Source organism: Uranotaenia lowii, chromosome 2 (genome assembly GCF_029784155.1).
Source record: "Uranotaenia lowii strain MFRU-FL chromosome 2, ASM2978415v1, whole genome shotgun sequence".
Lineage (NCBI taxonomy): Eukaryota > Metazoa > Arthropoda > Insecta > Diptera > Culicidae > Uranotaenia > Uranotaenia lowii.
The window spans coordinates 126,487,436-126,507,210 of record NC_073692.1 but is presented as its reverse complement, the minus strand read 5'-3'; the positions used below and the strand labels follow the sequence as shown (position 1 = coordinate 126,507,210).

General features: G+C 33.9%; 1 protein-coding gene across 1 annotated transcript in view; it reads right to left on the bottom strand.

Moving 5' to 3' along the window:
* Positions 1 to 338: 338 nt before the first annotated feature.
* The window catches only part of LOC129744036 (SPEG neighbor protein-like), a 523,363-nt gene continuing 503,926 nt past the window's right edge, over positions 339 to 19,775 (bottom strand). The window contains exons 7-8 of the mRNA XM_055736360.1: positions 14,334 to 14,502; positions 339 to 2,134 (exon numbers count right to left, since the gene is read on the bottom strand). Of these exons, the coding sequence (XP_055592335.1) occupies positions 2,004 to 2,134; positions 14,334 to 14,502 (300 nt within the window). The 3' untranslated portion in view covers positions 339 to 2,003. The remainder of the gene's footprint in view (positions 2,135 to 14,333; positions 14,503 to 19,775) is intronic.

Sequence of the window (19,775 nt, the reverse complement as noted above, 5' to 3'; positions counted from 1 at the left end):
ATTCAGAATTCAGATTCAGAATTCAGATTCAGAATTCAGATTCAGAATTCAGATTCAGAATTCAGATTCAGAATTCAGATTCAGAATTCAGATTCAGAATTCAGATTCAGAATTCAGATTCAGAATTCAGATTCAGAATTCAGATTCAGAATTCAGATTCAGAATTCAGATTCAGAATTCAGATTCAGAATTCATATTCAGAATTCAGATTCAGAATTCAGATTCAGAATTCAGATTCAGAATTCAGATTCAGAATTCAGATTCAGAATTCAGATTCGGAATTCAGATTCAGAATTCAGATTCAGAATTCAGATTCAGAATTCACTAAAGAAGGACCAGAAAATTCTAACAAGATTGAGGACCGGACACAGCAAGATCACCCATAAACACCTATTGGAACGAACTGAAGCCCCAACGTGTGTATCATGTGGTGTTCAAATAACAGTCAAACACTTATTGGTGGACTGCAGGAAGTACGACATGCAAAGAGTTAATATTTTTCCCGACGCTGGAGAAGGACTAGTGAATGTGTTAAAAAACAACAAAGAAAGTGAAAAAAAAAGTGATAAAATTCCTTAAGCAAAGTGCATTGTACGACCAAATTTAAGAAACTCTGTAACATCCAGTATTGATATATTAATACTGAGGGTGAAAACTAAAGGTTAATCCCTAAAAAAAAAAAAAAGAATTCAGATTCAGAATTTAGATTCAGAATTTAGATTCAGAATTCAGATTCAGAATTCAGATTCAGAATTCAGAATCAGAATTCAGATTCAGAATTCAGATTCAGAATTCAGATTCAGAATTCAGATTCAGAAGCTTTCCCAACATGTTCAAGAAAAAATAATTAAAATTATAAAATTTCTTCGATTTTTTAGAACTTGTTTAGAGAACTTTTAAACCCAATTTCTTGAAGTCATATTATAAGTGCAAATTTATCTGCCGTAACAAAAAATCTCAATTGAATCAATGTTTCATCTTTCTATTTGTAGGAAATATGAGTTTTTTTTTTGCCCTTTCAGTTTTTTTTTAAATATTATTTTTAACTTCATGAATACCAAATAAAAAATTAATTATAAAAACTTTAGTTGCTTTACAATTCTTGTCCATACCATTTAAGAACTTCTCCAAGTTGTGCTCATTGAGTCGTTTAGTCGAACTAATGACAATTTTAAAAATTTCCTAGATTTTTTTTATGTTTACGAATAATTGCTCGACATGTCAATCCGCTTGATCAAATAATACTTCATTAAATTCCAAGGTGGGGCTTCATTATTGATAGATTCCATTCCGATTTTATTATTTAATGTAGTTTTTGAAAATGGTTTCAATAAATATTATTCCTCTTTTGAATGCTTTCATTAGAAATTTATACTCTGCACATTGGAAATTCCTTTCAGACCGGAATTGGAACAAACGTTTAGAGCGAGATTCTTCTCCAATTGTCACAAACAGTCAAACTGGAAGCTGACAATTTTTACAACCAGAGCTGCGAAAAAGAGTCCACTTGAAACCCGAAGAGCGCTTGTCCAATTATGACTTCCACTGATAGTTTTTACCGTTTTAATTTTCACTAATTTTCCAACTTCTCGTTGTTGGTATCTGGTTCAGATTAGGTCAGCTTCCTGGAACAGTGAAAATTTGTCCTCGTCATCATCATCATCATCTTCATCGTCTTCATCCTCCGGTGTTTGCGGCCATCCGAAACGAAAAACTGTCCGTCTGTCTGTATGTGAGGTTGCTTGCTTGTTTTTTCCCGGAGCTTACCGAATGAGAAGATCCTTGCAGCAGGAGCGCCATCTTTTTTTTGCGCCGCCGTCGTCGTGTATTGTTTCCGGTTCCGGATTTGCCGAGTCGGTGGACTAGTAGTGGCTCTAGTTCTGGTCACTGGACCACTTCGACCCGTGAGAGAGGTATTTTGGGGGGTGGAAAAGATTGGGGAGGTTGTGGGTTTGCGGTATAGTTTGCCGGGGCGGGTGGGTTCTCCTGATTTATGGTCAGTTTTATCTGACAGTCGAGCGTTCGCCAGACGTCAGGGCCGAGGCTAGGAACAGCAGGGTTAGACAGCAGCAGCCGGCCAGGATGAGATTGCTCTGCAGCGAGTGTGCACTCTGGATGGCCGCCGGATGTTCCCCTGGGATGGTGAAAAGCGTGTGGTAAAACAAGAAAAAGAAGAAAGCAGGATTCATATGATTAATTTATCTATCACGGGGGAGAGTTATAGCTCTATTTGCTATTCTGTGGGGGCCTATTGTTGGTTGCCAAGGTTTGACTTGTTTTTGGCTGAAAGTCGATAATGAACACACGTACGGCACGCACACATACAGACTCATTCAGTAACGGCTTAAGTTTATCGGTAAAAATTAATTTACGGTTTCTCTTTCCACCATTACATGTTAACGATTCCCAATTCGTTTTGCAGTTGATTGGTTTTTTTTCGTCGAATCTTCACAAAAACAAGAAACGGAACTTATTTTCCTGTTAAAATCAAAGCATTCATTATTTTAGTAAAGTAGACAACATTGTAAATCAGCCTTTGAAGGCATTTTAACAAGGTTTTAACTTATTCAACTAGGATTCTGACCACCAAAAAAATGCGAAGTCTCCCGATTAAGAGAGCATTCAAAACTGTTTCTCAAACCTATCTCAACGAGATACTCAAATCTTATTCAGATAAAACTTTTAAATGAAAATCTTCGTTATTGTTTTTTAATGTGTCCTTATGATGCAGGTTCACCTGCAGGTATGCTACAAAATCATATCACCACTTCGATTTTTTGGTTTCAGTCAGAGTGGGCGTGGTTTTGTGGTAGCATGTTCGATTTTTACCACGAAGGTCGGGGTTCCATCCCTAAGCCGAGCAAGTTTTAATTTCAATAAGTAATCTGATACTTGCGTGACCATTCTGATGCGATATACATACATATATACATATATAGGATATGTAGGAAAGAAGCAAATTGAACCAAACTGGGAAAACCGCAACTTGTCGAGTTTCGAATCCGGTGCATGGCATTGTGGCAGAACTATGTACTGAACATAGTACATAATCAAGAGAAGGTGGTATGAACCGATGCCAAGGATACAATCGAAATAAAGAGAGAATTGTTTGCTCATTTATGATTTTTTGGATACTGAATTAAAAGGCCACTGGAAGCTGAATAGAATGTCATTAAGACCTGTTGTGGAACTTGAAAGTATAAATTAAAAATCAAACTATGAGTTCAGATCAATGAAAAAACTTAGTTAGTTTTTTTGTGGTTGCTTAGGAAACAGTTGTTTTTCCTGCCTAAGTTTGCCTATTTCGGAAGCATTATTGTAATTTTGAAGCACAAAATCCGATGCACCAGGAATCTCTTGGTGCAAGTTTAGAATAATACATAAGTTTTAGTTAGGCAGCAGGCAATGCAACCTGGCATTCAAGCTCTCGTCAGTCTGTGTTTGATTATCGTGCGAGTTAGACGCAGAGTTTTCGGCTCTGATAGTTTTTTTTTCTAACGCACCGTCAGTCTTGATGCTGAACGGTTTGGATAGTGTAAACGATAATGGCGGAACTGGAACTCAAAACGAATTCTGTTCGTATTAGATTCCAGCGTGGAAGCACGGATCCAACAGATACTCAAATTATTGAGTTTCTCAAAGGAAATGTTGGCTTAACCCAGACAATCTTTTAGCTATTTATAAGGATAGGCCGGAGTTTTCTGTTATCGTGAAGTTTAAGACCAATAATGATTTACAAACCACATTGCGGAGTCACCCGGGAACAATGGAATTCAAACATGATTCGTGTGGAATTAGTATGGTCCAATTATCTCCAGCGTCTACTGTTGTTCGCTATGTGAGGCTTTTCAACCTTTCCCCAGAGATAGATGATCGTGAGATTTTTCTAGAAATGTCGAAATTTGGTAAAGTTGAAAAAACCGTTCGAGAAAAATATAGGCCCGACATTGGGATTCCTATCTGGAATTCAGTTCGTGGAATCTATATGCAGTTAAAAGAAGGAGTTGAAATACCGAGTATTGAGCGTATACGGAACATTCGTGCTCGTGTTTTCTACGAGGGTCTAGCAAATGCTTCCAATGTGGTAGCACCGAACATGTAAAAGTTAACTGTCCAAAGAGTTCTGTTAATAAGCGACTTGTACAAATCTGCAGCGAGTAAACCGATGCAAAAAGGCAGGAAAACGAAAACATGCTAACTCATAATCCATCGTACAGCACAATAGTTAGTAGCTAGTGTCCGAAACCGGTAAAAACTTATCCGCCTGAAGTTTCTCCTAGTTCATCTAAATAAACCACGTTGAACGTCGCCCATAATGGACTCATGAATTCAAACGCATTGTTTCCGAATGCGGTGAAACCAAGAAACAGCGCGCAGCGTACCTCCTATCCAACTCAACGAAATTCGCATTCACGAATGAAACTTTTCCTACCAGCGAAGTGGAGTCATCGTTAGCCGTCGGCGATGCGATGTCAGAAGATGAAGGCCATTCAAAAAACGTTGCCGAGAAACAAATGGATTCCGTAGATAAAAGCCGAAAACGAGGACGCCGTAAGGGAACTGACGAAGAAGTGAAAAGATCGGGTTCTGAAGCTAGTTCGGATTCCAAAAAAGTTGCAGTCTCTGGAGAATTAGATCGTAACCCTTCATCGATCATCGTAGATGAAGGTGTGCTGACTAGAAGTAAAAACAAGATGCAACGTTTGCGTAACAGCGGAGAATTTCAGAGAAACTTCAAACGTGGTTGGTAGTGATTTTAAGTACCTGTTTTCAATTTAAAACAAATGTAAGAAGAATTGAATATGTCTGAAGTTTGAAAAATGGTTGGAAGTTTAGGAAATTAGTCGATTGATTTTTTTTACACATTTAAAAAATCATAACATGGAAATTTATATATTGCTACATGAAATGTTAAAACACGATTCAAAGTTTTAATAAACAAATAAAATTAAAAAAAAGCACTTTCGTGGAAGAAAAACATTGCATGATAGCTTATTTGCAATCTTTATATAATTTTTTATTTTGGTGGTCAGTAGAGGAGATGGGGGCATAATGGCCACCTAAAGGAAAACGCTTATTTAACCATAGAGAACAACTGTAATATGTGAATCACATCATTGTTTCGTGTTCAGACACTCAGATAGTCTATTGCCTAATTGGATGAAACTTGAAAAAGTAGATAAAAATGCATTTTAAAAATTTTTGCCGAAAGCTGAAAACCAGTCACTGTAGAGGGATAATGAAAAACCCCCCGAGGCAGTATGAGCACCATTAATGAAGGCATAATGAGCGTTTTCTGCCGGGGATTCTTGCAGCAAATTCGACTCGATGAAGTCAACTGACTAATAGAGCTACAGCTTGGCTTGTATCGTCTGACGATTTGGCCTATTGGTAAGATATAGGAGAGGTAATCAGTAGGCTCGAGTTCGATTCCTGATCGAGGTGATTTTTTTTTTCATTTATCTTTCATGATCATGATTGCACTAAACGGCGAGGCGTAGATTCATCAAACAAAGCAATAACAAAATAATCTAGGTGTGTTTGTAGAATTCAAAAAATTAACACATGCTCATACAATATGTTTCTGGTGTTTTGTTTGACGGATGATGCTTTGATGCTTTAAGCCGTATAATGTAACAAAAAAAAAATCAATCATAAATGGTATGTGCAAAAAAAAATCCCCTCAAATAGGAATCGAACTCGAGTCTACTGATTACCTCTCCGACACCTTACCAATAGGCCAAATCGACAGACAAAACAAGCCAAGCTGTAGCTCTATTATTCAGTTGACTTCATCGAGTTGAATTCGCTGCTAGATTCCCCGGCAGAAAATGCTCATTATGCCTTCATTGGTAGTGCTCTGTTCGCCTCTAGTGAACAAATTAAAGTAAAAAAGCGTTTTAAAATTGATTAAAGTGAAAATTTTATGATGTTGAAAATTGAGAAACAATGTGTAGATCACGTTGCAGTGCGTACATTTCAGATCAAGATGATTTAAAGTTCATAAAAGCTTATTTGGTGGTGCTCAAAAATTATAATATTTTCGTCACTTGAGAACCTAGCTGGTTATTATTAAATATTTCTGTAAACATGAAAAGGATATTTCTTTTTTGGTGAAAAATTAATACTATGGGTAGTACGAAACAAGTCCTTATGAAAATTTATTTAAGAAAATACGTACTTATGTAGAAAAAAGGAGTGCTCATTATGCCCTGGGTGCTCGTTATGCCCTCATCTCCCCTATCCAATCTTCTTGACATATCTTTTTGTTATAATGCTATCAAAGAGCAATTGTGTTTGGTCATTCCTGTATCAACTTTTTTATATAATTTAGGATTTGCTTACATCCTTCAAGTGCTAATAAATATCTCATGGTGATTGGAAATAAAAAAATGCTAAAATATCTTATACTGATATATTTTTTTTTTACCTTTTTGATTGGACTGGCATCCAAGCTTTCATGCAATGTTCATTTTTTCTTTCCCAATCATTTAACATTCAGATTTCGTAGGATGTTAAAATATCTCTATTTACAACAAAAAATCTTTACAAACATTGCTTAATTATAAAACTTTTTGATATTTTTATACCAAGATTATGTATATCTTATTCAGATGGCAGAGTTTGATATCGAACAAAACCAATCACAACATGTTATATGATTTTAATTGCCGTAATTTTTATGATTATAAGTGCCATGGTCGGCGGAATAAAAACTAGAGAGATTTTTTTAATTTTTTTTATATAAATATGAAGAAAACGGTGGATAGACAGGCATAAGTGCGCTAGTAGAAGAAAGCTTGATATGCGTTAAAATTAGGCTAGAGGGCACGTTGATGAAAAGCTTCCATGAATTGTACCGCCTTTGCAGAACCTTTCATCAAAATGCCCTATAGCCTAAAATTTCAACACCTATCAAGCTTACTCCTATTGGCGCACTAATGCCATATAGCTCGTCCAGATCCGAATGCTGTGAGAATAATTACACTCTCTATTTTTGGTTTCTCAATTAAAGAGTCTATAACATAAATCGAAACTGGAGGAAACTCATTGATGTTCGATTCGGACCGTTGACTTCGATGTCCGCGTTTCATAAAAAGTTGTATGCATATCGAAATAAGATATAATTAGAATATTTAAGGACAATCTGGAAAAAATCTTTATCATTGAAATGTTGTTGAATTTAATCGACGTTTTTCGGCGAGTTTTACAAATTAAAAACTGTTTTTTTACCAGTTGTCCAGACGTTTCGAGCTACTTTGGCGTTCGCTCCTCTTCAGTGGACACTAAAATATATTTTTAATTACAATTTAATACTAAAATTACAATTTTTGATTTCAAACTTACAAATTATCATTGAAATAAGCTCAATCTCATTCAAGTCTGTCAATCAAAATAAGATTTAATCCACATAGATGAATTTTCAAATGCATACATTTAGGGGTAAAAAAGACTTTAAATATTCTATTAGCTTAAATCATCAAAATATATCTTAGGATGAATGTAATTTGGATGATAACAAACGCATAATGCAAAACAATCATATCCCAGCATATGAAAACGAGATTTATGAGGTTAGTTTTGATATTCATTTTGTTGCATTTTGCCCCGGACAGCTAAGTGCTGGTATAGGGTAAAGAAAGTGTTGTGGTATGCAAATGTTGCATCTAACCTAGGGTTACCATATCCCACAACACCAAAAAGAGTACATTGAAATCATATTTCGATGAATTTACGAAAAACGGGAGGAACTAGAATGGTTAAGCAATTCAAACACCGTAGATTAGTTGCAAGTTATGTGAACTACATGACAATTATAATTTTTTATGGAGAAAATCTTTTATCCTTTTTCTGTTGGACTATTCCAAGGTATAGCAGTTTTGGATATCATTCAGAAAAAACATACCAAACTGCAATACTGCATCTAAAAAATAATTATTGAGACCTAATTTTTTACGCTATAAGTTTTCACGAATTCGTGTTATTTAATGTCTTTTAAGCAAGATGCTGTTTTGAATATTGCTTATCGTCAGGGAAATAATTACATAACCAAAGGCGCTGATTGAATTCTCAGTTTAGATCGACGTCTGGAAGAGACTTTTCTTAAATATGGATTTTTAAGTATTTAAGTTAAAATAATAGAAAAGAATGACCATTCAAATAGCAAACCTGTTTTCAACGAAAAATCCCGAATTGCCGATTCGTTATTCCCATCGTTTTTATTTATCGTTTGAACAATTCAATCAAGCATCGAGTCAAAACTGAGGTAGGTACTGATCGTGCAAAATCGCTCAAAAAGGTGAATTGCTGCGGAATTCTTGTAGGAATTTCATGAACTGGAAGAAATAAGTACGTTTCTCTGATAAAATGTCTTTTATGAAAAAAGAGTACAATCAGTAAAATTTCGCAAAAAGAAGAGTACGCTCATTTTTCGATCGAAAAAGAGTACATGTACTCTTAAAAGAGTACGTATGGTATCCCTAATCTAACCCTGCTTTTGCATGATGCCCCGTTTGACGGTATATATTTTTTTAAGATTAAATTTATGGTTATTAATAATTACAAAAAATATTACGAATGTTGTAAAAATATGTCGAAACCCTGACAAAGATTTGACAAATTTGGTAAAGAAAATGACAAAATTATCATTAGCGTGGTGAAAATATGATAAAATAATGACAATAGTACGACCAAAATCTAGCGAATAAAATTGGACAATAAAATGAAAACAATCTAACAAATATATCAACATTATGGCTTAAAGATGACAAAAAGTTGACCATAAAATGACGAACGTGACATAAATCTGACCAGTAAGGCCAAAACTTGGCAAATATGATAAAAATATATTTAAAATATGACAAAAATATCACAGAAATATTACAAAAATTTGACAGAAATATAACAAAAACATTACTAAAATATGACGAATATCAATCAATCAAAAATCGACAATGCAATGACAAAACATGACAAAAAAAACATTATCATGACTAAAATTTGACAAATATGACAAAAATATGTCAAAAATATGACAATACGACAAAAAATTAACAAAAAAATAACAAAAATTCGAGAAACATTTGTCAAAAATACGAAATAAATCTGACAAATATAACAAAATTATTACAAAATTTTTCATTCAAATGACAAAACATGTTAAACTTATGACAAATGGGATAAAAAATGTAAACAATCTGAAGAATATCATATCATTTATCATATTTTCACCACTTACATAATTTGACGATATTTTCGGATTTTTATCCTTTAAATTTCAAATTTTTGTTACGTTTTAATCATAGTTTCCTCATATATTTCAGATAATTTTCTCAAATTTGTCATATTTCATTACAGTTTTATGTCATAATTTTGTTATGTTTTGTCACTATATTGTCATATTTTTTCCACACTTGTCATATTTTTATGGATTTATTGCCAATATTTGACATATTTTATTTATATTTGACATATCTATATATATATATAAAACAGGGAGAGAGACAGCCCATACAGAAATGTGCGAACACGCACAACTCTTCACTGGATCATCCGATTTGCATGCGATTTTTTTTTGTTGTGTTCGTCTTCACGCGAAGAATAACACAACGGAGAGATAATTTCGAAAATGTTTTTGTGGAATTTGAAAATTAATTTTTAGTTTTTATTCGTATCAAATAAAAGTCATGGCACCCAATTTCCATTTTTTTGTATTCGAATCACCCAGAGTAGGAAGGCGCCAAAAGCAATCAAGGCTTACTAATGTTCATCCATCTCTCTATAGGAAGTTTTGGCGCCCATTTTCGTTGCAAGTGTACTTTTCACGTGGCACCAGTAAAATGGATACTTGGATGTGATTTTCCCTATGGGGTTCCGCAACTACGAAGCATAGTAAAGCCTGTACGAAGAGTATTGACAAAATTTGTTATTTTTTGCATTAGAATCAAGGAAATTCTAATTTTTTTTAGATGTTGGTTCGTTCACCGTAAATTTTTTTTTGAAATGTCATATTCTTTTAGCAACTCAAGCCATATGGCTGTAAAATTTCCAATAGACTCAAAACAAATTAATGAGATTGAATTGAAACATTTCATTATCAAATCATTTTTGAGGAGTTTTGGTAACACCAATAGAAAGTCATATAACTGGTAAAAGATCACCTTTATTTATTTTTTGTTGATTTTATCCAGTTAGTTTGAGAATTGAAGGTTATTAATTTTGTGATTCCAAGTAAATTGAATCATTATCATAAAAACGGATTGGAGGATCAGGAAACATTGGAAAATCCATACTACCTTTCATGCTCAGTGGTTAAACGGAACTTTGACAATTTTAGCTATATAGGACTTTATCTTGATATTAGATCTAACTCTCAGTTTCAAAAGTTAGAAAAAAGGATCGTAATCAATAATATCATCAAGTACTAAAAACTTGAAAGAATATACTAATTAAATTTTAAGTAAAAAGCATGCCACCTAAAATTTTGAACATTTAAGTGTAGAGAAAAATCTGAACCAATACAAATACAAAAAAAGTTTCGTACCAGATATGAGATCTAAAATAACAATCCGCATAAGCATAAATAAATTAAAGAATATAAACACTAAAATTCGACCAAAAAAAATAAAATCAAGATCAACGAAAATCCAGCTTTTAAATTAACGTTTTAATATAACTGAAAATCCAGATTCATAAAGCCAGATTTAGAATATTGATTCAAATTAACAATAAAATTCAGAATTAAATTTATCTGTCTGGATTACAGTTTTTTATCTTACGATCATAAACTATAAATTTAAGTAATTTGTGAATATTTAGAATTTTTATTCCAAATACTCAAAATAGATTTGCATTCATTCAGGGTTGGTCTATTAAGAGAAAAATAATCTAAATAAAAGAAAGTTTAAATTCTTTTTTTTTCAAAATTCTTTAATTCTGAGCGCAATTTGTCAATCCCTAACTGAAAAATTGAAAAAAAGATAATGATGACACAAATTTCGAAGACATTTTCAAACATTATATTGATTAGAAAAGTGTTGCTGTAAAATGAAATGAATAGTAACTTTTTCTGAATTGTTAAATATTTGTCAAACTCAGCTCTGTAAATTCACAATAAGATTCAATTAGTGTATTTAAATGTTCCGGGTCCATTGTTTAATTTTTCTATTCTGACGACCATGTTTAACAAAAACTGTAATGTATTTAAATACAGAGGTTAACACAAATCGAAAATACAAATCTATTTATGACGACTCCAGCAAAAGGATCGATTTTCTGTTGAAATCAATCTTCAACATTTTTAAAATACATTATCAGATAGGAGTTTTTGAATAGGAATGATGGCTAAACTAAATTGATAGATTAAGCGTTCTTAAGTTACCGGAACTGATCATTAGAAGAACTTTATTATACGCTACTTCAACAAGAAAATAAGTTTGCTAAACAAAAGTTAGCGAACTTATAAGAGCAAATCGTATGAGCGTTTTTGTGTCACGAACTGCCGGTTTTGAATATAAATTTATGTATGATATTTTCCATTTCATTAGCGGTTTTTTTAATGAACTTAAAATAATGAAATTCGAATAACGAACCATAATTCTGGATTTTTTTTCTGAAACAAAGGTATCCACTAGCTTTTATACACTTAAAAGGAAGGCTGACTAAGGAACAGTGCTAAAATATAAAAAAATACTCAAAAATTATAGGCATAACAAAGTTTGCCGGGTCAGCTAGTTTTATTTATATTCGTTGTATTTTTGTCAATTTTCTACCAGATTTGTCACATTTCTCCCATCATTTTGTCATTTTTGTCATATGTTTACATTTTTTTTTCTTATTTTTTACCACATTTGTCATATTTTCGATAGAGTTGTGTTGATTTTTTTCATTGTACTTTAATATTTTTTTCATATTTGTCAGATTTTTTTAATTGATTTCTGTTACACTTTTGTCATATTTTTACCAGTTTTGTCATAATTTTGTTATGTTTGGACATTTTTAAGCCAATTTTTGTCACATTTACGCCATATTGTTGTCATATTTTTCCCCACATTAGCTCCACACGGTCCCTCGTCAGCGTTTTTTTTTTTCGCGACCCAAAACCTTCTCAGCCCTTAACAGCAGTTAAAAAAGAAGTATATTTTTTCCTTAAAAGAAGCTATTTCAACAGCAATTCAATTTTCGCAAGTCGTACAAGCTTTGGCATCATTCTACTAAATATAATGATAATGGAATGGAGCAATGTTTGCTTGAAACTGAAAACGAAGATGGGATAATCTCATGAATTTGCAAAGAGTCTGAATACAGTGAGGGGCAAAATAAAGTGTCCAAATTATTTTTTTTCAATTTCTTTTATTTTTCTGGTTAAAATTCAACGAAAACACATCGTAATCATTTTTAAAATATTGTTTATTATGTTCTTTTCAATTTTTGTTAATGTTGCGCTGGAAAAAAAAGAAAGTTTTTCTGATAGATAAAAAACAGTTAATATTCCAAAAAAAAACAGGGGCAAAATAAAGTGTCCAGATCAGTACAGCTTCAAATAATTCAAACTGAAGGCAAACAAGAACGATTTAATAATGGGTATGGCCTCCTTCAGCCTTCAACACCTCCTGCAAGCGCTTCGGCACACTTTCAACAAGGTTGTGCAAGTGTTGTGGGTCGAGTTTTTCCCACGCATGCTCCAGGGCATCAAAATAAGTACTTTTATTTGTCACACCAGTCTTAACAATCAGAGCATCGAGGATGGCCCACAGATTTTTGATGGGGTTCAGATCAGGACTTTGTGAAGGCCATTCAAGGGGTTTGATGTGGCAGGAACGGGAAAATGACGTCATCAGATTGGCCGTATGCTTCGGATCGTTATTCTGCTGTAAAACGAAGCGCTCTTCGAGGCCCGTCTTGATGAGGGATACCTCGAGGTTTTCCGGCAGGATATTGCAATATGACTTAGCTGTCATGATTCCGTCAATTTTTACCAAATTGCCCACCCCACCCCAAGAAAAGCACCCCCACACCATCACGTTACTTCCTCCGTGCTTGACTGTTCCTTGGATATGGCGGTCTTGGAGCTCCTCACCCGACTTGCGCCACATATGATCCCGCTTCTTCCGGTTGAATAGCTCAAATTTGGATTCGTCGGCCCACAACAATGTTTTCCTCTGAATCAAATCAATCGAAAGATTCCTTTTAATTCAACCACGGTAAATGAAAAGTTCAGATACCGGTATTTCGATAGCAACTTACTATCTTCTTCAGTAAGCGTTTTCGATTGGTATCGAGCACGGAGCAACGGAGGAAGTAACGTGATGGTGTGGGGGTGCTTTTCTTGGGGTGGGGTGGGCAATTTGGTAAAAATTGACGGAATCATGACAGCTGAGTCATATTGCAATATCCTGCAATATTTGGAATATTAACTGTTTTTTATCTATCAGAAAAACTTTCTTTTTTTTCCAGCGCAACATTAACAAAAATTGAAAAGAACATAATAAACAATATTTTAAAAATGATTACGATGTGTTTTCGTTGAATTTTAACCAGAAAAATAAAAGAAATTGAAAAAAATAATTTGGACACTTTATTTTGCCCCTCACTGTATATGTATACTAACCACCGATGTTGCCGATTGGTAAATGAGTACCTTAGGGAATCCAGTTGGAATTGAAAAGACCGTTACACTATGATTCAATGTTTAATTTCATCAAGCCAGGAACAAGACAGCCATACGCAGAAAGTCTTTATAATAAAGACCAAAAAAAGCTTTTTGGTTTCAAGAAACGTTATTTTAACGGTATTTAAACTTTCCTTTTTAGAAAGAATATAAGAAAGGAGTAGGTGTAGGTGGAGGAGTTTTCGGGAAAAAGGGAAATTCCTTTTACGAGGCAATTTCAATCTGAATACTCGATGAAATTTTTGTTTGGGATGAAATGTTCAATCTGAGTAGAAATTATTTCTACTTTAAATAAAGTCCGAAACTATTCATTTAAAAAAGAAAAAAATTCTACTCAGATTGAACATTTCATACTAAACAAAAATTTCCTCGAGTATTCAGATTGGAATTGCCACGTGAAAAGGAATTCCCTTTTTCCCAATAACTCCCACCACTTCAATCATGACTTTCTAGTAGATTCCCGCAGAAGGACAAAGTAGCATAACCCCACGAGCCCAAACGACGACGATTGAGTCTATTGTGTGGCAACTAGTTCATCACCCGTCCAAGACTTTTAATCCCAAGAAAACATTGGCACCCGGAACAGGTTGGCCCCCATTCACATTCATCCTATCATCCATCCAACCTCGCCCAGAAACGCCCCCCTCAAGGGACACAGACTTACCATTCAACACGTGCACATTCACCGTGATCGGATTGGCCGTCGAGGGCGAGCACGTATATTTGCCGGAATCGGAACTTTTCGCCCGCTGTATCAGCAGATAGGACGTCGTGATGTCACCCTTCTCTGTTATCACCGAGACGCCACCACGCGGCGAGTCGTAGTTGATTTCCTGCGGGGGAGGAGAAGAGAAGAAAAAAAATGAAGAAAACTCAAGATCGGTACTTGTCAGATAGACAAAACTCTCACTGCCATGTTATGTAGCTGCAAGAAAGTGGATCGAAAAGGATTTATGTGTATCGTTTGAGGAGATGTTTGGTGAGTTGCGACAAATGCTATGGTAAACCAATTTTGTGCATGGAACTTTCGACAAAACCGATGGAAGGCGAAAATCCAGTGGAGTTTGGGCAAAAATAGGACCGAAAATTTCCCCCGAAAATCGGTTGGCGCTACGTGAGCTGCCGATAATTTAAGAGGCTGTCGTTGGACCAACTCACATGAACAATCAGTTCGAAGACGTTATGAGAGCGTGTTTAACATCTTAAAAACAGAATATTTGCGAATGCCTTTCCCATAAAATAAAAAAAAAAAACGAGACGGATTACTTGGAAAGAAAAACAGTATTTTTTTTTCTAATTATTAAGTTTAAAACAAAAAATTCAACACGACCAAGGGCACGTCCCCCGGAAACGGCTTTGCAGAGATCACGACAAGTGCCTCACGACGAGGAGGCAGCTGAAAATTAGATTTTGATCGGATTACTAAAATGTCACGCGCCACGTTTGGTTTATCACTCTAATCGAATGGAAAATGGTAGGTAGTCCAGCTTTATTTCTTTTCTGGGCGACAAAGATGCTTTTGGGGACGGGTCAAACTGATTGGATGTCATGAGATAAGTAAGAGTGAAGTGGAGAGAGTCGAATCGGAAAGACGATTGACCCCTGAAGGTAAAGTTGACGTACTGCTATCTTAACAGTTTCTATTGAATTGCTGGGGGTATATGTTTGAATCTCTGATTTGAAATTTAATCCTTTGGCCTGTAAATTTGTTTGCTTGAAGAGCCTTTGAGTACTTAAACTGCTTTTACTGCCGTTCCAAGCAAGGTTGTGCCATAATGAGCCGAGAAAAACGCAATTGAAAATCATACAATATTTTCAGTTTTCGATTAAATTAAGATTTCACCGGCACACACAGGGGTAAAACATGAAAATGGAACTCAAAACTATTTTCTGCCGAAATTATGCGTTTTAGACCTATTATGTTTTAGAGTCGAATAACCAACATAACAAGAGCTATAAAATTTGTTTTTTGAAAAATTGATCAATCCACCTAGAAGTGAATTAGAAAAACTAGCTTTTTTACTATCCATTTAAGAGCAATATTATCTGGAAAAAGTTTAAAGCTCGTAAAAATTTTAACAACTTTGTCAAACATGTCATTACTGTATCAATCATAGTTTCAAAGTTATGACAATTGAATAAAAAAATCATCAATTTTCAGCTTTTTAAACATAATTTTTCTGCGTGTGATTTTTCATATGAACTTTGTTCTAAAGAGTTTAGGAGGCTTCAAAGTTGCACACTGAATATATTGTATGAAAGTTTTGAAGTTTAAACGAGATATCTTTAAAATACACAGCAAAAAAAATGTAACGCTGGATGATGTCATTTGTGGAGACGAAGTAGTGTTAGGGCTTTTTGTTGTTATAATACATCTAAACTACGTACGCGAATGCGAACATGTCGTGTAGTGTTATATCACAACCTTCTATGTGATATCGCATCAAGTAGTCAATGTTTTCCTCAATTGACGTTCAAATATTATTCATTTCAAAAAGGAAGAAACGGATTACGGACCTCAGCTGTATTTGTTTGGCTTGTAAGTACAACCAAAATTAAAAAAAATGTAAGCAAAACCATAGCTTCAAATATAATGTGATTATTTTTCATTTTAAGGCAGATTCGGCAGGTTGGCATTTGCGGGTCAAGAATGATTCTATAAATATCCAACAGCTGGGTACATCAAGAAAATGTAATATTAGGTATCATTTGCGACTCAAGTTATGTGCAGGTATTTGATGTAATATCACAACACTTTTTTTGCTGTGTACCTAACTAACATAGGGTTGCCATCCGTCCCGCAAAAGCGGGACATGTCCCGCTTTTCTAGAGAATGTCCCGCCGTCCCGCTTTTTTCTCAAAATGTCCCGCTTTTTTTTTCTAAAAAAAAGTTTTGTTGTAGATTCAACCTTCTTCGAATTACCACTTCAAAATAGTTGGTTCGTGCTTGATGAAAACGCCTCTTAAAAAATCTCTCCTCGATCATGTCAAACTTCTGTAATTTTTTTCTTATCTTTTCTTATCCATTTATGATTTTGAAAACTAGAAATAATCCTACTTATAGATCATGACATTCAAAATCAAATTGGTAACATCTTTAAGAAGTTTCACTGACTTACACTGGAAAAATCTTAGCTTCAATTCAAATTTATTGGTTCAACACTACAAATCATTCAAACATGATGTTTTTTGTGTGTTTCGTTTTCTCAAAATTAGCAGCACTTTTATATTAAAAAAAACAAGAGTGAATAATACGTTTAGTTCTTCGCATTTAAGGTTGCCAGAATATTTACCAGACATATTAGGACCAGACGAATCCGGGTAATTTTATCTAAAAACCTGGATTCAGATCTGGGCATCAGATTTTAAAATTTTCAACCCAAAATCCGGGCAATATTCCAGCAAGTTTGGTCAAAACCACGGAATTATTGGATGGAAAATGAAAAAGAATACATTTTAAATATATTTTAACATCAAAACACATCAGCACGTTTTAAGTCGTATGAAAGTCGGCTGCATGATTTTTCTTGATATAAATGTTCTTAAAAAATTTTTTTTACTCAATTTAAGTTTTTTCTGAGTTGTGGAAATGAAACGAATAAATCAGTGCAAAATCCAGACTTTATTTTACGAAATTCGGGCAATCGGGCCGGACCGAACTTTTCCTAAAATTTGTGTCAAATATCCGGGGCAAGTTCGGGTAAAACCGGGTAATCTGGCATGCTAATCTTAGCATCACCATAACAATGTGGTTCAGTTGAACGTTCTTTGAGCAAATTCTAGCGATGTTAATATTTTTCGATTGAAAAAATATTATGTAAGTTGCTTCCAAATAATGATGGCTTCAGATGTTTTTTCGAAATCCTAACAGAATCCCTTAAATTTAAAGCTTAAAAAACGAATTCCGGCTAAAATAGAACAGGACTACCGAGCGATAAAAAACTATTTCCAATCCAATGGTTCAACTTTCGGATTTTAAATCCCTCTGAACTATAACATTTTCGACTAAAGTTTTCGCAGTATACAAAGATGAAAGTTTTCTTGAGAATTCAATTTCCTAAACAAATTTCAGTTATCCATATTTTATTAATTGTTAAGAACTATTTTAGCTGGAGAAACATATACATATGTAAAAATATGATCGTAAAAATTATATTTTTTTAGAGTTTCTAAAATGTCCCGCTTTTTTCGGCGATGTCCCGCTTTTTTTTCGTGAAATGTCCCGCTTTTTTCTAAAAGTATCTGGTAAGCCTAAACTAACATAGTCATTTTAAATCAGTTACATCTCATGAGTCCAGACGAGTTCGGTTACATATTTCAAATAATATACAACTCAAAGTGGCCAATTGTGACCTTCTTAGTGTAAATATCTACAGAAGTGAGCCAAAAATGATTTTTTTTATAATTTGAAGCAAACTACCATCTCAAGTCCAAGTGATTCAAGTAAGCCTACTGATGGGAATCCTACACGTTGCAGCCTGATAGTAATACTGGTCATGGGAGAAAGTGGTTGAAATTTTGACACTTTAAGAGCAAGTTCACTGGTGTTTGGAAAAAGTGGTAGAAATTTTGACATTTTTAAAATTTGACCATGAACAAATGTTTTCAAGATTTTTGGGCGTTGTATTTTTTTACAGCACTGTTTCGATTTCAGCCTTATGTGATAGAAATATTGCTATTTTTGCATAACAGCATGCGAAAATACTACACGTGTTGCAGAAAAACTTGAAGGCCATAGATCTTGTAAATGTTTTGGCATGGCAAAATTTTCAAAATGTGCAAAAAGTGACATAATGTCTACCACTTTTTTCCCAATACCAGTGAACTTGCTCTTAGGACATTTTGAAAAGTTTTTCATACGAAAACATTTCAAGATCTGTGGCCTTCAAGAGTTTTTACAACACGTGTAGTATTTTTGCATGCTATAATGCAAAAATAGCAATATTTCTATCACATACGGCTGGAATAGAAACATTTCTGTAAAAAAAACAACGCCCAAAGATCTTGAAAACATTTTTGCATGGTTAAATTTTTCAAAATGTGCTTCAAGTGTCGAAATTTCTACCACTTTTCTCCAACACCAGTGAGCTTGCTATGCTCAAATTAGTATAAAAACTTCATTTTTGGCTGACTAGTTTTGATATTTGCACTATGAAGATCACAATTGGTTTCTTTGATTTGTATATTGTTTGAGAGTTGATACTTTTTGGATTACAAAACTGTAAAATACGTAACCAAACTCGTCCAAACTTAGGAGATATAACTAGTTAAAAATGACTTTTTTTGTAAATTATTTTCAACATATCTCGTTTAAACTTCAAAATTTGTATACATTTTATTCAGCAAAAGTGTGCAACTTTGCTATTTCCAGACTCTCTAGAATATATGAAAAATCATCATTCACAAAAAAGTTGTGTTGCAAAAGTAGAAAATTGATGATATTTTTCTTTTTTAAACTTGTTATTACTTTGAAACTATTATTGATACAGTAATGGCAAAAACTGAGCTTTAATATTTAAAAACTTTGTTTTTCTGGGTCGTTGCTAGTCGGATTGATGAATTTTTAAAAAACTAATTTTATATTTCTTGTAAAAATGTTTATATGTCTCGAAAATACAAAAGGTCTAAAACACATTGTTTCGGAAGAAAATGGTTTTGATTGCCTTTTTTAATTCAACCTCTGTGTGCGGCAGTTTAATTGCAGTAATAAGTTCAAATTAATTATTTTACAATATAATTTGCCAAAAAAGTAATATTTTCACAACAACCAGGAAGTAATAGCCAAAAATGCCTCGTTTGTCATGCTTGCGTAAAGTTTCTTATCTACAAAGCTTTTCACGAGCATTAGGGTGGCCCAAAAATGGCGTGTTTCTGGAATTTTCGGGGCTTGATCTCCAAATGGTAGCTCAAGGTATAAGAAACAAACTTTTAAATAGCGGTGACTTAGAAAAATTATCTTAAGAGGTTGCACTGGGTCGATTTTTTAAAAAAGTCCTTTTTTTTTTAATTTGTAATAAAAAAATTGTTATTCAAAGAATTTTTATGTACAACAAATTTGCCGAGAAAACATGTTATCTAATCAAAAGTTCAAAAAGTTATTGGTGAT